Consider the following 15855-nt stretch of genomic DNA (forward strand, 5'->3'; position numbering starts at 1 on the left):
TGTGCCACCTATGAAAGCAACTATGTCATACACCAGCCAGGCTGCGATCATTGCACAGCTTTTTGTGTAGGTATGACTTCCAACCATCTCTCCGCCAGGATGAATTGCCACCACCGAACTATGGCCCAGAGCAAAGTGGACTACTCTGTGGCACAACAGACAGCTCAACATTTTAATGGCTGCTTCACACCCTAGGCCATCTGGATCCTCCCTTAAACACCAACTTTTCTGAACCGCACAGAAGGGAGTTATCCTTATAGCACATTTTCCATTCCTGAAATTATCCCAGTCTCAACCTATGATAACATACTGTCTCCACACTCTCCACCAAACAGTTTCTGGCCCCTCTGTTCTATAACCTCCTCCCAATTCACATCCCCTCATCTTCATTGTGCACTGCTCTCTACCAGTGCCCCCGCCAGCCTTTTCCCATCTCTGCTCCCTTTGCACTCCCCTCCCCCCTCCCCCCAGCCTCCCAACGCTGCTCGTGACAGCCTCTTCCTGCTGCCTTAAGTTCCTGCACGCTCGACCGAACAGTGATCGTCTCTCCACCCTAGGTGTACTCAGCTATCTCTACACCTGCCTGCCCCATTCCTGGCTGATGCTGCCATTCAACGCAAGATTGCAGTCTAGCCAGAGCGGTCAGATATAGAAGTTGTGTATGCATGAGGTGTGCCTTCTTCTGTGAGTGCATGTGTTTTTTTCCTTTCTTTTCTGAAGAAGGCTTTGGACGAAACCTTAGTGCATTAACAATCTTTTCGTTGTACCTGTCTGTAATTCAGTATGTCATCTTTATCCTTTTCATAATTTTAAATATTCAGATTTGTTATTGGCATGGACTGTTCAAACTCTTTTCCATAGGCGAGGGTGTTACAAGTACCTACAGCTCACTTGCCAGAGAGGCACAAGTGGTAGGCTGCCTGTCAAGAAGTCCTCAGTCGTATAATGCACTCAGCCTATCTTACTGATATAACATATTTAAATAACTTTAAGACTACAAGGTAATATACAACATGAGTTCTGTTGGCTAGGAAATTCTGAATACATAACTACTCTGATATTCTGTAACATCATATTTTTTTCACTGAGCAGAACTGTATATTGAGTGTCTTGTGGAAACAGAAGACTACTGTGTCAATCTGAGTGCTGGTATCTATGGTTCTCTGGAATCTCATGGGTAACAGACTAAGCTGAGTTTCCATAAGATCTGTGGTTGCAGAATTCCTGTTGATTCTTGTATAGGAGATTTTTGCTCTCCAAACTTAATGAGCAAGCTTAAGATACATTACATAATCCTACAGTAGATTGATGTAAATAGACGTATAATTATGTGTCTCATAATTTTAAACTGCTATGAAACATTTGTGTTCATGCACATTCTGTTAGAGATTGAAAAAGATTCATTCATTTAGTGTGTGTGCTTAGGTAATTAGGAAAACCATATACAAACATTTTTTATGATTTTCCACTCACAAAACTTGCTACTCAGTGAGCTCATATGTAAACCTGGAGTGTTAAAGTTGCAAAAGGAATATTAATCAGTATGGAGTAAAGCGGTAATGAATTCAGTTTGTATCAGCAGAACTTTTAATATGATGATGTATGAAAATTAATGTGCAGATTTCAAACAGCACTTCAACTACCCTCTGTGGTTTCATTGAATCACTTTAAATTTGTTCCAGAGTGATTAGTAAATGTCTATTTTCTGAAAAGTTTCAGAAATGTGCATATGTATTGTATTTAACACATTATTTTCTATCCACAGATGGATAATGTTATCATCAGGAGGAGGAAAGGAACCTTACATTTCATCAGATTTCCAACCAGTGAAATGGGCAATTTCCTTGCCCTAGCAAAGGCAAAAGGCATGGCAACCTTAGTTACAACAGTTTGCGCCACTGGTGGTGGTGCATACAAATTTGAAAATAATTTCCATCAGGTTTGTTCCTCATAAACTTAAGCAAATATAATAAGACTGGAAAACTGTGTGAAGATGATTGTTGAACATTATGCATTAATAAAAATAATATTATCTGTAGCCTGATACTGACAGTTTCTGACATTATTGTAATGTGGAAATTGAATAACTATATTATTATAATATAAATAATATATAATAATATAATATAATAATATAATATAATAATATAAATAATAGTTATAACTATAACTATAATAACTCTGTTTTGTGGATAGGTTTATTTAAGGAAAGTATAGCCTGTCAGAGAAGTTATAGAAACAACTGTAATTTTACGCAGTTGCATCAGTACTGTCTCATCAGCATCATAGCAGTTTTTGAAAAATTGAAGAGTTGTATCATAGTCTCATTAACGTTCCAACCGTGGGTGACATAGATATGTTCATACAGCTTCTTCTGGACCATTTCGCACGGCCCACAAGTATTGCATCAGACATAATGTCTGCTCTGTTTGCACTTTGGAAGTTGCAATTTTCCTGTTGAATACTTCTCTGTTGCTCTGGAACATTGTGGGCTGCTATTTTCCTCCTAAATCTTTTCCTATTGGTCTGGACATCTGAGGTCATTATTTTGCCATCTGAAATATCAGGATTTCGCATGTGATTATAGTGGAAATATGGCAGAAAGAAAATATGCCGAAACAGTGGAGTACAGCAATACTTTTCCCTATTCATAAGAAATATGACAAAGCTGACAGTGGGAATTATAGAGGAATTGCACTGCTCTATATAGTATATAGAGTATTAGGAAAGATCATGGCTGGGCATAGAAGAGTATCTAGGAGACTACCAGTGTGGTTTCAGAACTATTAGATCCACTACATATCAGATTTTCACTATCAGACAGATCCTTGAAAAGTGTTATAACATTGATGTCCACCAGCTGTTCATTGATTTCAAACAAGCTTATGATAGTATGAAAAGGGATCAACTTTGGAAGGCAAAGCAAGAGATAGGAGTCCCTAACAAACTGATAAGATTGGTTCAAATGACTTTGAAAAGAACAATATGCAAAGTAAAGATTGAGGGCACTTTATCAAAGGCATTTGAAGTTAATGAAGGACTGCAGCAGGTGATGTGCTCTCCACTAATCTGTTTAATGTTGTCTCAGAGAGTGTAATGCAAAAGGCCATGCAACAACCCTGGGGGAACACTGTTTAAAAGAGTGATTCAGGAGCTGGCATGTGCGGATGATAATTAGATTTGTTATCAAGGAGGAAACAGGACCTGGAAGAAAAGCTTGAAAAAGTGGAAAGACATGGTGCGGAGATGGGGCTGACCATTAATCAATCAAAGACCAAGTATATGTTAACACCTAGGAAAAGATATAGTGAAGAAGAAAGAAACATGACTTTGAATGGAAAAGAATATGAACGCTGTGAGAGCTTTTAATATCTTGGGTCACTGGTAACTGAGATTAATGATATGAGAGAAGAAATACATGCCAAGGATTGCAGCTGGTAACAGGAGCTACTTTGCACTGGTTAATGTGTTGAAAGCAAGGAGCCTCAGTAGGAATCTGAAGCTGACTGTGTATCACACATTAGTTAGATCTGTGGTGATGTATGTTTTGGAGACCCGTACTATGGTACAAAATGAGTTGTTGCTGAGATGGCAAGGAAGATACTAAGGAAAATCTATGGCCCAGTGAATGATGGGGTTTTTTGGAGAATCAGAAATAATAAGGAAATTGGAGAGTTGTACAACAAACCAGATATTGTAACAGAAATAAAGAGTAACAGACTACTTTGGTTGGGACATGTAGAAAGAATGGTGGAGAACAGCACAGTCAAGAAAGTTTTCAAAGGGAAACCCGGTGGATGTCATATAAGGGGCAGGCCAAGGACCAGATGGCTGACAACATGGAGGAGGACTTGAGAAGGATGGGAATTACGAAGATGGAGAGCCAAGGCAGCCAGCAGAGAAGAGTGGGCGTAGATTGTCCGGGAGGCCAAGGCCCTACGAGGGCTGTAGTGCCAAGGAGGAGTAGTAGTAGTAGTAGAAATGTCAGGATATGCATTTTTGAAGTTCTCCAGTCTCACTCGCATACAGATATACCTTCTCATGGCAGCAGTTTTGTATCCATATTCCTGAGCTTGTGTATGGAACTTTGCTGTAAGATATTTATTTTTATTTATTTATTTATTTCTTGTTCCGTAGATCCAGTTAGTGAGTCAATCACAAGGATATGGAACGTGTCAAATTGTACAGGTTTCAATTTAAACTTACAATAAATACAAGGGCAATTCAATGGCAAATTGTACATAGTTTAAGTAAGACATACTATAAATACAGTAACAGATACAATGTCAGCTAGATAACATAACAACCATTTAACAGAAAAAGGAGTTTCAAATAAAGGTTAAGGATAAGAGCACAAAGTTAAATCAGATATTAGGCCTACAAGAGTAAATACATTTACAGCCAATCTGTTGTTACAAAAAGTGTGCTAATGCCCAAATGCACAATAAAATCAATTGAACTACTTCTAGACACAATAAGTTTAGTGATGGCATACATTTTCTTTCAGATATTCATCCACAGTATAATAAGATTTCTCTGTCAGGTAATCTTTGAGAACTTGTTTAAATTTTGGCAGTTCTGTTTGAACACATTTGATATGTAGTGGTAGAGCATTGAACAGCTTAATGCTGGAGTAGTAAACTCCTTTTTGTACCAGAGTGAGACGTTTCATTTCGAAATGTAGATTGTTTTTGTTTCTGGTGTTATAAACATGGAATTTACTGTTGTCTTGGTAGATGGAATAATTTTTGCACACAAAGGTCAGCAAGGAAAAAATATACTGTGAGGCAGTTGTTAGGATACCTATCTTCCGAAACAAGTGCCTGCAAGAGTGTCTTTGATGGACCCCACACATTATTCTGACTGCTTTTTTTTGGATGGTGAAAACTTTTTTTGCAAGTGGTTGGTTCCCCCAGAATATGATAGCATATGACATCAGTGAGTGGAAGTAGCCAAAGTAGGCAACCTTAATAGTGTCAACTTCAGCCACTGAAGAAATTACCTGTAACGCAAATGTTGCTGAGCTAAGTTTTTTACATAGATGAAGAATGTGAACTGACCAATTACATTTACTGTCTATGTAAGCACCCAGGAATTTTGTATCTTCAACTTCCTGTATTGGTTGATCTCTACATTTTATGTTAATTTCATCGGGATTACTTTGTGATGTATGGAACCTCATATAATGAGTTTTATCTGCATTGAGTGAGAGACCATTTGAGGAGAGCCAATTTAAGATGTCATTAAAAACAGTATTTGTAGTTTGTTCAAGATCATGATCAATCAAATCGTCAATTAGAATTGTGGTATCATCGGCAAACAGGGTAAATTTGCTGTTTGTCTCAGAACAAAGAGGAAGATCATTAATAAAGATGAGGAAAAGCAGTGGGCCCAAAACGGAGCCTTGAGGCACACCACACGTTATCGTACCCCATTCAGACGAGGCAGGTTCCCCTGAAGAGCCATTTAGCATTACAGTCTGCTTCCGATCCTGTAGATATGATTGTAGCCACAAGCCAACAGCACCACCTAAACCATAGTATTCTGCCTTTTTCAAAAGAATTTGGTGGTTTACACAGTCAACGGCTTTCGTAAGATCACAAAAAATACCCACTGGAGACATTTTTTTGTTAATGGCTTCCAAAACTTGGTTGCTGAAAGAGAATATTGCCTGTTCAGTACAAAGACCGGCATGAAAACCAAACTGATTTTTGCTTAAGATACTGTGGAAGTTGAGATGGTCTACAATCCTCCTGTGCATGAGTTTTTCTAGAATTTTCGAGAAGGTAGTTAATAGGGATATTGGGCGATAGTTTGTAACAATGCTTTTATCACCTTTTTTAAAGAGAGGAATCACTACAGCCAACTTAAGTCTGTCAGGGACAATCCCATCTTGTAGGGATGCATTGTATATATTGCATAAGATGGGACTAACAAATTTATAACAGTGTTTCAGTATTTTATTAGAAATATTGTCCACACCAGCAGAATTTTTATTTTTTAATGATCTAATTACTCTTATGACTTCGCTTACAGTAACTGGAGGTAAGGATAACTGTGGGATTCTGTTGCTAATAGCTTTCTGTAGGAGGGACAATGATTCTTCCATAGAACCATTACAGCCTGTCTTCTCTGCTGCTCTCAAAAAATGGTTATTAAATATTTCTGCAACCAACTCAGGTTTCTTTATGATACTGTCCCCTGTTTTAATCTCTACCTGAGACATGTTCCCTGTTGTCCTGCCAGTTTCCCTCTTTATTACATTCCATATAGTTTTAATTTTATTTTCTGAGCTTTCAATTTCTGATTTTATGCACATACTTTTAGATTTATTTATAACCTTCTTGAGAATGCTACAGTAAAGTTTGTAGTGTTCTCGTTTCTTTGGATCATTACAAGTCCTGAGAGAACTGTATAACATCCTCTTTGTTCTACAAGATGTTATTATCCCTGTAGTGATCCAAGACTTCTTGGCATTGCCCATATGACTATTTCTAACTACTTTTTTGGGGAAGATGGACTCAAATACAGACATGAATTCATTTAAAAATGAATTGTACTTTTTGTTTACATCTGTTTCCCTATAAACTGGGCTCCAATCTATCTCTTTTAGGCTATCATTGAATTTTTTAAGGCCCTGTTCATTTATTATCCTAAAAGATTTCCAAGAATGCTCGGAACTGTTGCACTCACTGATGTAATTGAGCCTAAGCAATTGACCACCATGATCAGAAAGGCCAAGGATTGGATGTACAGTGATCTCATTGCATTTAGACTTATCTATAAATATATTATCTATCAGACTTTTACTGTTAACAGTAACCCTAGTTGGGAAATCTACTCTTGCCATCAGATTATAAGACTCCATTAAATGTACTAAATCAGCTTTACTATTGCTCTCTTTTAGGAAATCAACATTAAAGTCACCAGTAATTATCAAGTTCTTGGACTTCGAGTACAATATGGATAATAAAGAATCTAAGTGCTTAAGAAATACATTCAAAATCCCTGAGGGAGATCTATATACAACACTCAGAAAATTTATCAGTCGGTTTATTCTGCTGTTATAATGTTGAATGTGATTCGTGTGTTTCCCCACATTATTTATGTTAAAAGTCAGTTTAAGGTTTTCTTTTTATGTTCCTGTAATTCTACCTTAAAACAAGTCTAATTATTGAATAATAACACCCCATGATTTTTTATGGAAAGATTGGAAAACTGCTCATGGTAAGAGAGTTAAATAGCTGCTTTCAGACAGAATGTTTTTCACATGAATGCTGAGGAGTAGGTCCACTATGTAGTATGATTTTTAATGACAGGCAATGCTTTGTTGCGTAACAATTCAGTCGAGGGACTGACTGTTGTGAATGCTTAGAAACTAGATCCTGAAAATTTGGAGGAGGTGAAATTTTTCATCAAAGGAGGTTACCTTGCCATAACTCTACTCTCCACACACAATTTGAATGTAGAATAACTGTTTATCTTTGCTCATTTTATCCATTATGTGTGTCTTTCGCAGTGTCATACACTGACAAAATATTCAAATGTTGCTTTGAAGTACACTCATAAGAGCCCATAATTTTCTTAAATGGAAAATTACTTTATTTTTATTTATTTTTTGACAGGAGCTGAACATGAAACTGGCAAAATTTGATGAGTTGGATTCACTTATTAAAGGCATGCTTTACATAGAAGCAAATAATCCTAATGAATGTTACTATTGGGCAAACCCAACTGATGATGAAAAATGTCAGAAACGCTTATTTGATTTCAGTGATCCATATCCATTCATGGTAAGTTATGAGATGTATTGAATAATTTAATTTGTCTTTTTACAAGCTTGGTGAGAGAGTAAATGGAAGTATTACTGATTTTGTATTTAAGTATGATACATGAGGCATAATGACTTGTTTCCTCTGAGGATTCTTCTCCTTCTTTCTTTCTTTTTAACTTTTTTCTTTGCACCACATGGAATATTTTTGTGTGAGCTTTTATGTGATGTGCTAATTTGAATTGAAGATGATCCATACTGAGATACTTTTCTTGTGAATGCTAGCTTTTATCTAACACTGGTATCAGTCTATAAAGGCTTTTCCTTTTTAACAGTGTGTTAACCAACAAATCTGTGATTTAAAAATTTGTGGCAGGAGTAGATTTTGAAAGGTGATGTGATGACTAAAACGACGTTTTGAAAGATAATGTGATGACTGAAGTGACTTGACTGAGTAAATGTAAGGCTATATGGAGAGAGCTCTTGCACTGTTGTTGTTATTGTTGTTGTTGTTGTTGTTGTTGTTGTGGTCTTCAGTCCAGAAACTGGTTTGATGCAGCTCTCCATGCTACTCTATCCTGTGCAAGCTTTTTCATCTCCCAGTACCTAATGCAACCTACATCCTTCTGAATCTGCTTATTGTATTCATCTCTTGGTTTCCCTCTACAATTTTTACCCTCCACACCGCCCTCCAACACTAAATTGGTGATCCCTTGATGCCTCAGAACATGTCCTACCAGCCGATCCCTTCTTCTAGTCAAGTTGTGCCACAAATTTCTCTTCTCCCCAATTCTATTCGATACCTCCTCATTTGTTATGTGATCTACCCATCTAACCTTCAGCATTCTTCTGTAGCACCATATTTTGAAAGCTTCTATTCTCTTCTTGTCCAAACTATTTATTGTCCATGTTTCACTTCCATACATAACTACACTCCATACAAATAGTTTCAGAAATGACTTCCTGACACTTAAATCTATACTCGATGTTAACAAATTTCTCTTCTTCAGAAACGCTTTCCTTGCCACCGCCAGTCTACATTTTATATCCTCTCGACCATCATCAGTGATTTTGCTCCAAAAATAGCAAAACTCATATACTACTTTAAGCGTCTCATTTCCTTATCTAATTCCCTCAGCATCACCTGACTTAATTCATCTGCATTCCAGTATCCTCGTTTTGCTTTTGTTGATGTTCATCTTATATCCTCCTTTCAAGACACTGTCCATTCCGTTCAACTGCTCTTCCAGATCCTTTACTGTCTCTGGTAGAATTACAATGTCATCGGCAAACCTCAAAGTTTTTATTTCTTCTCCATGGATTTTAATTCCTACTCTGAATTTTTCTTTTGTTTCCTTTACTGCTTGCTCACTATACAGATAGAATAACATCGGGGATAGGCTACAACCCTGTCTCACCCCCTTCCCAACCACTGCTTCCCTTTCATGCCTGTTGACTCTTATAACTGCCATCTGGTTTCTGTAAAAGTTGTAAATAGCCTTTCGTTCCCTATATTTGACCCCTGCCACCTTCAGAATTTGGAAGAGAGTATTCCAGTCAACATTGTCAAAAGCTTTCTCTAAGTCTACAAATGCTAGAAACATTCCTTAATCTATCTTCTAAGATAAGTCGTAGGGTCAGTATTGCCTCACGTGTTCCAGCATTTCTAGAGATCCAAACCGATCTTCCCCGAGGTCGGCTTCTACCAGTTTTTCCATTCGTCTGTAAAGAATTCGTGTTATTATTGTGCAGTCATGACTTATTAAACTGATAGTTCGGTAATTTTCACATCTGTCAACACCTGCTTTCTTTGGGATTGGAATTATTATATTCTTCTTGAAGACTGAGGGTATTCCGCCTGTCTGATACATCTTGCCCACCAGATGGTAGAGTTTTGTCAGGGCTGGCTCTCCCAAGGCTGTCAGTAAAGTTTACAAAATCAGAAACAACTGCAGCTGTATAGACTGACATTATAAACTGTAGAGCAACTGAAGCATAAAGTTTAGTGAAAAGAAATGTATGGGTGTGAAAGTATGGGAAGAATATGGTATATTTAAGGAACTACATCTACTCCTAGGGAAAAAAATATATCTTCACAAACTGAACAAACTAGCATCATGCCCTGTCACTCAGACAGAGCTATCAGTTCAGTATCCATTTGAAGAGAGGTGGAGTATGCAGTGGTGTTCCAATTTCTTCTTCTTCTTCTCCTCTCCCTCCGCCTCCATCCCTCTCCCTCTCACACCCCCCTCTCTTTTTTGCAAACAAACCTATTCACTGGTTGAGGTGGTGGCCAAGCAAATCTATTCACTGATTTTCCCTAATATGAATTAAATATGTATTTTTCTTCAAACCCGTCAAACTTAAATATATGCCAATAGTTTGGGGAGTTTTTTTTTAGATTGTCACGTCTATGTTGTTCTACAGTATAAACAATTATTAATTAAAATTAAAAGTTATAAATATGGTCCCAATTTTATAGGCCCATCTTCTTGGAAACAGTTTCATTCATTGTTGTTGTTGTTGTTGTTGTTTTCATTACAAACAATTCTTTCATGACATTTGTAAAATTAATGTTCTCCTGTTTGTCCTGATGAACATGAAAGAGTAGATGGATTAGTCTTAACTATACTATTGCAGACCTGTTGCAAGATTTTGAATGGTGGGGATACTACAACTGTCACAATCAGAATGATCAGACAATTCATTCTCTGAAACAGTTCTTTAACCCTACCATGTTCAGCATTAATGAGGCAGGTACCATAACCCAATTATCCAGAAAGTGGAAGTGGAAGTGTCTCGGCTTACCTGTAAATACTCCATTGTTTCTGAAAAAGCAACGGCCAAAGTTTTCAAGGTACTATATGTGCCTTTGAATGATCAACTGGTCCAAGCAAAGCAATGGCACAGGCTTCAAACCTTTGTGCTCAGTGTTCAAAATCCAATTATTCTTTTTTGTTTTTCGTTTATCTACCCATGTCCGTAGGAGATTACTGCATAAATGTTTTCCAGTGTATATTGAAATAACATTGTTCTTATTCATCTGTTAATAGTATATCTGGTGAATGAATTAGAAAAACAATAAATGAATGAAAAAATTATTTGAATTGGTTTTTTGAATCAATTGCAAGTGCCAGTTTCTGGATAATTGTTCTGTTATGCATGGTTTGCTGTGAAATCTTCTGCAGTGTTAACGAAGTTTCTTTCACAAGCGAGATTTATATGAAGAAATGTTGCTGTGGTAAACCTGCATTCATGTGATGCCCATGGTGTTTCGAATTTCTATGTTTTGAATGTTTCTACAATCAGTGTAATGCAGGGGAAAGCATAAAATCTTCGGACTAATAAACACAAGAATATTAAGTATAAGAATTAACAATTGATATAAGAAAATCGTTCTTTCAATTCTGCGCTGATAACCAAGCAGTTGAGCGCCCCACAAACCAAACGTTCTTTCAATTCTGAAAGGATATCATATATCTGGTAAGACACTAGGTCTCCTTTCTCTAGGGACAGAAGTTCAGGCTTAGAGTAGATTGCAATATCAGACAATCACAGATTAACCTCTTAATATGATTACTATTATTGTTGTTGTTGTTGTTGTTGTTGTTGTTTTCATTACAAACAGTTCTTTCATGACATTCGTAAGATTAATGTTTTCAACTTTGTCCTGGAAGGAGAATTTAAAACAATTGTACCCCTGAAAATATCATACACACAAATATATTAAATAATAAATATATGACACTTATTGTGAAACCCAGTTGTAATTTTACAATTAATATAACACACTTGTATCCCCTAACTTGATAAGAAACATTCGTGTAGTAATATTCTATGGACATGAGTATGTTACAAAACACATCAATAATCAGGTTTTAAACATGGGACACAGAAGTGAGAAGCCATGATGCTAGTTACTGGGCCACCAGTTGGGATGAGCTTATCGGTTGCTGAAAGACATCTAAATTATGTCAAAAATTTTTATGATTGTTTTCTCAGAAATGGTCGAGTATCTACATATAAGCCAAAACACGTGTTCATTTATTTTGAATCCTCTTCCACTGAACGAAGTTTCTGTTTCTGGGAAATTGGGTATGCAACCTGCCTGTATCTCCTCGAAGTTGTCTTCCAATAAAGGGTACATCACAGTGTTGTATACCAGTTGTAATCATTTGCAGCATATTGAGCTGTGCATGAAGTGTGTTCCTGTTAAAGTCTGCTTCGTGTACTCCAAGTAACTCTACAAAGCTTTGTGTACACATGGAAGATTTGTTTGGGAGAGCGTAACAAGTATCTCTTCAAGATGGAGTAGCCACCTTAGAACCTTGGTTGAACCTTCAGTCAATTTTATACAGAAAAAGATCAAGAATTTCAAACACATTTTTCTTATCTTTTTGTTCATGAGTCAGTTCTTCAGGAACAAACAGTGTTCCCATGTGTACTTGTCTCTTGGGTATTTTTATTGGCCATAAGATTTTGGGTCTTTTAGTTTTAGGTTCTTAGAATAATTTTTTACTTTCTCTAACTGCATAGCAAATGCTTCTGCAGTCCTAAGATTCACAAGAGCTACTTTTAGCATGTCTGCAGAGTGTTTCAATCTGACTACATCAATATTTGGATTCTGTAGAGATTTGGCCAGTTCTTTGCATAGTCGAAACACTTCAATAGCTACTGTCGTACAAACAATAGTCTCAAACTCTGTAAGCCGTGTTGCATAGCCCTTCAGGACTGACTGTATTTCTCTTTATTTGAGCTTTGTGCCTTCAATACTTCAGTCACTGTATTATGGAATTGATCAAAGTTTTCTTTCAAACATTTTAAAGATTTTACTCTTACAGTGCTTTGAATTAGACACATGATATTCCCCTCCAAACTTTGAATTTGTATTCATCTCATTGACAGTAGATGGTAACACATCATCTTTGTACAAATTTTTCCTTTTGGAGGATTCCAGAATTATATGTGAAACATTTTTCTCAGCTATTAAGACATCACACAATGGATAACAGCTTCTTGAAATTTCCTGCTGAGCAAGATCCGCACAATGATTATTGCAGTGGATGCAACAGCACTTTGGCTGGCCTCGCAGGAGAGTTTTCTTGAAGCCCTTGTTCCACCCAGACATTTTAGCTGCACCATTTAATAAATGGCTTTTTTTTATAAAAATTCCATTCCTACCAAGAGTGTCGCAAAATGTCTTTAATGGTAGTTGCTAGTGTTTGCACCCTGAAGGTCTGCTTCGAGTCAGCCTCGTCCATTATTGAATCTGCTGTAACTAGGGAAAAATAGAAATAATCTAAGACATAATTTTCAGTATTTCACTTCATATCACTGGTATCCAGGTTCTGTGATGCTTCAGCAAGATCCTCATTTCTCATATACCGTATTTACTCGAATCTAAGCCGCACTTTTTTTCCGGTTTTTGTAATCCAAAAAACCGCCTGCGGCTTAGAATCGAGTGCAAAGCAAGCGGAAGTTCTGAAAAATGTTGGTAGGTGCCGCCACAACTAACTTCTGCCGTCGAATATATGTAGCGCTACAAGGGGATGCTTTGTAGGCACAGAGATAAATACTGGCGCCAAAATCTCTGCGTCAGTAAATAAATTAAAAAAAAAAAGGTGGAAGACGAGCTTTTTTCTCCGCCCCGAGTTTCGACCACTGCATTTTCGTACATTATCCAACGAAGTAAATACAAATTCCGTATTGTTCATCTTCGAATGTAGCAGAATTTCAATGTACTACGAAAATCCGACTGGCCAGACTGTTTGGGATGTTTGTCAATATGGCCAACTCTACGTGTTGAATTTTTTGCTACCTGTGAGAAGAGGTGGTTGCTAATAGGAACCTGACGAAATGTGAATCACATGCAGTATTCTCTTCTCCATAAGAATAATATGAATGTAAACATTATGCCACGTATTCTTTCGTGTTTGCTGCTATTTCATTTAAATCCTATCTGCCTAATAAACTACGAAACTAGAGTGAGACAACAGCAAATGCGGAAGAATATACGTATCGTGTCATGTTTACATTCGTATTTTTCTTATGCCTAATAGTGATACAGTCAGAAATTAAGCACGGCAACTGATTAGATTTTTAAATCTAAGATGACTAATTCCTGTGCAGAATTTGACGTACTAGAGAAGCGGCCGCAAAGATTTTCAAACGGAGAAAAATTTTCGCCTAACTCTCGTTCAGAACATATTCTATCATATGCAGTCTATTATTTGGTTCTTGTTGATCATTATCAAAGAAAGCAGTGTAAGTAACAGCAAATAGCAGTCTCTTGCCATTGTTTCGCTAGTGAGACGATTCCTCTCTTTTCTTTTTTCTTAATTGTAAGCGGCGGTAGCGCGCACAAAAGCAAGCCATGCCGCGCGCGGCGACAGGCCGTAAACACGCACTATCAGAATGAGACAAACAATGCATTACACAGTACAGTAATGCATTTTCAGCTCAGAGTGACGTTAACACCTATAACAAAGAAAACGGCACTTATCAGATCAAAGCAAAATAAGCAATCGATTCAAACCAGACGAAGCACGTGAAAAGGAAGGGTACCCGTATAAATACGGACGGAGCGCCTGACGTATAGCAATGGCTACCTGGTAAAACTTAACTGTTAAGCTTACGACTCGAACCAAGCTCCTGTAGCTGTATCGTCATTCATTCGACCTAAATTGTGTCTCGTATTACAATGGACCAACTTTGTTTTGATTTGGAGGTGCGGCCTAAAACTTTTCTCTCCCCTTGAATTTCGAGTCTCAAATTTCAGGTGCGGCTTAGATTCGGGAAAATTTTTTTCCTCGATTTCGAGTCTCATTTTTCGGGTGCGGCTTAGATTCGAGTGCGTCTTAGATTCGAGTAAATACGGTATCATTCTTCTCCTCATTGAGAATGGTCATGAGCTCTCAATTCTTGATAACATTCGTAATAAAGTTGTTATAGCTTTCTTCTGATTGACAGCAGATTCCATGTGCCTTGTGTGATCACAGGCATGCTATTTTCTTCTGTTGCTAAATAATTGTGACAGTTTATCAAGGAAAAAGACTCTTCTAGTATTTTGTAATTTTTCTGTAGCTTTTTCTAGTGCAAAACTTTTAAGAAAAGCTGTTTCATTCTGTGATCTTCTTGTGCACACTATGTGGACAGACTTAATGCAGTAACGGCAGAAAACACTGTCACACTTTTCTTTGTAATGTAGACATGGTAAGAGAGAAATCATGGCTTTGCAGAAACAAAGGGCAAGACATAATATATTTGGAGTTAAAATATATTTAACATAGTTTGACGGATAGTGTCTTCATGGATGTTACAGTTTGATCCAGTCATAAGCAGAAACTGCTGTCAGCCCCAAAATAATAATCTTATATTTGCTGACATGCAACATAATTATGTATCACTGACTCTATCTGTAGGTCATATACATTTCAAGTGAATTTGGGGATGCAAAAGCCATATCTCAACCCCAGATTAATTTTTTACCATGTGTTGTGTTTTGTAGATGCTGCTTTTTCCTAGCTTTTAGTGTCCATTTGAGTGGGTGATGATAGATGCCACACTTGTGTTGCAGTAGCATGTTGTAGAAACTATTACTATTAAAAGTAATTCATTGGCCAAGCTTTTCACCACTGTGAGACATTTCCTCGCAATACTTAATACGGATCTGTTTTACAAAAGCCGCATCAATACTGTAGTAAACCTGCTTTGTCAATAACATGGGTTTTATTAAGCACAAACTATTTACAAATGAATCACAGAAAGTAATAGTTCCTGATTGTTCTGGAAATACACTAAATGAAGAGACATTATTCTGAAAGTTTGTTGAATAACTCTCACATCAGTCTACTATTTGTAGGTTTGATAGGGAAGCACCAGACTACAGACCACACTCTCAGTGCCCCCAGTGCCCTAGGTTTCTTCAATGGAAACTCAACTGTCAGTTGAATGGTGAGCGAAGACAGTACTGCCTTAGGCAGACAGGCAGTTTTGTGTGCTACTCAAATGTTAACAGTATGTACCACTAACTTCAAATCACATTCCAGGAGAAAATCACATAGTGCAGGGTCATTGTCAATAGG

General features: G+C 37.2%; 1 protein-coding gene across 6 annotated transcripts in view; it reads left to right on the forward strand.

Moving 5' to 3' along the window:
* LOC126182476 (pantothenate kinase 3) overlaps nt 1-15855 on the forward strand; it is a 164265-nt gene that overhangs the window by 123533 nt on the left and 24877 nt on the right. For all 6 annotated transcript variants that reach the window (XM_049924852.1, XM_049924857.1, XM_049924853.1 and 3 more), the window contains 2 exons: nt 1766-1939; nt 7626-7793. In XM_049924852.1, the coding sequence (XP_049780809.1) occupies nt 1766-1939; nt 7626-7793 (342 nt within the window). The remainder of the gene's footprint in view (nt 1-1765; nt 1940-7625; nt 7794-15855) is intronic.

Source organism: Schistocerca cancellata, chromosome 1, assembly GCF_023864275.1.
Source record: "Schistocerca cancellata isolate TAMUIC-IGC-003103 chromosome 1, iqSchCanc2.1, whole genome shotgun sequence".
In the NCBI taxonomy this organism is placed as follows: Eukaryota; Metazoa; Arthropoda; class Insecta; order Orthoptera; family Acrididae; genus Schistocerca; species Schistocerca cancellata.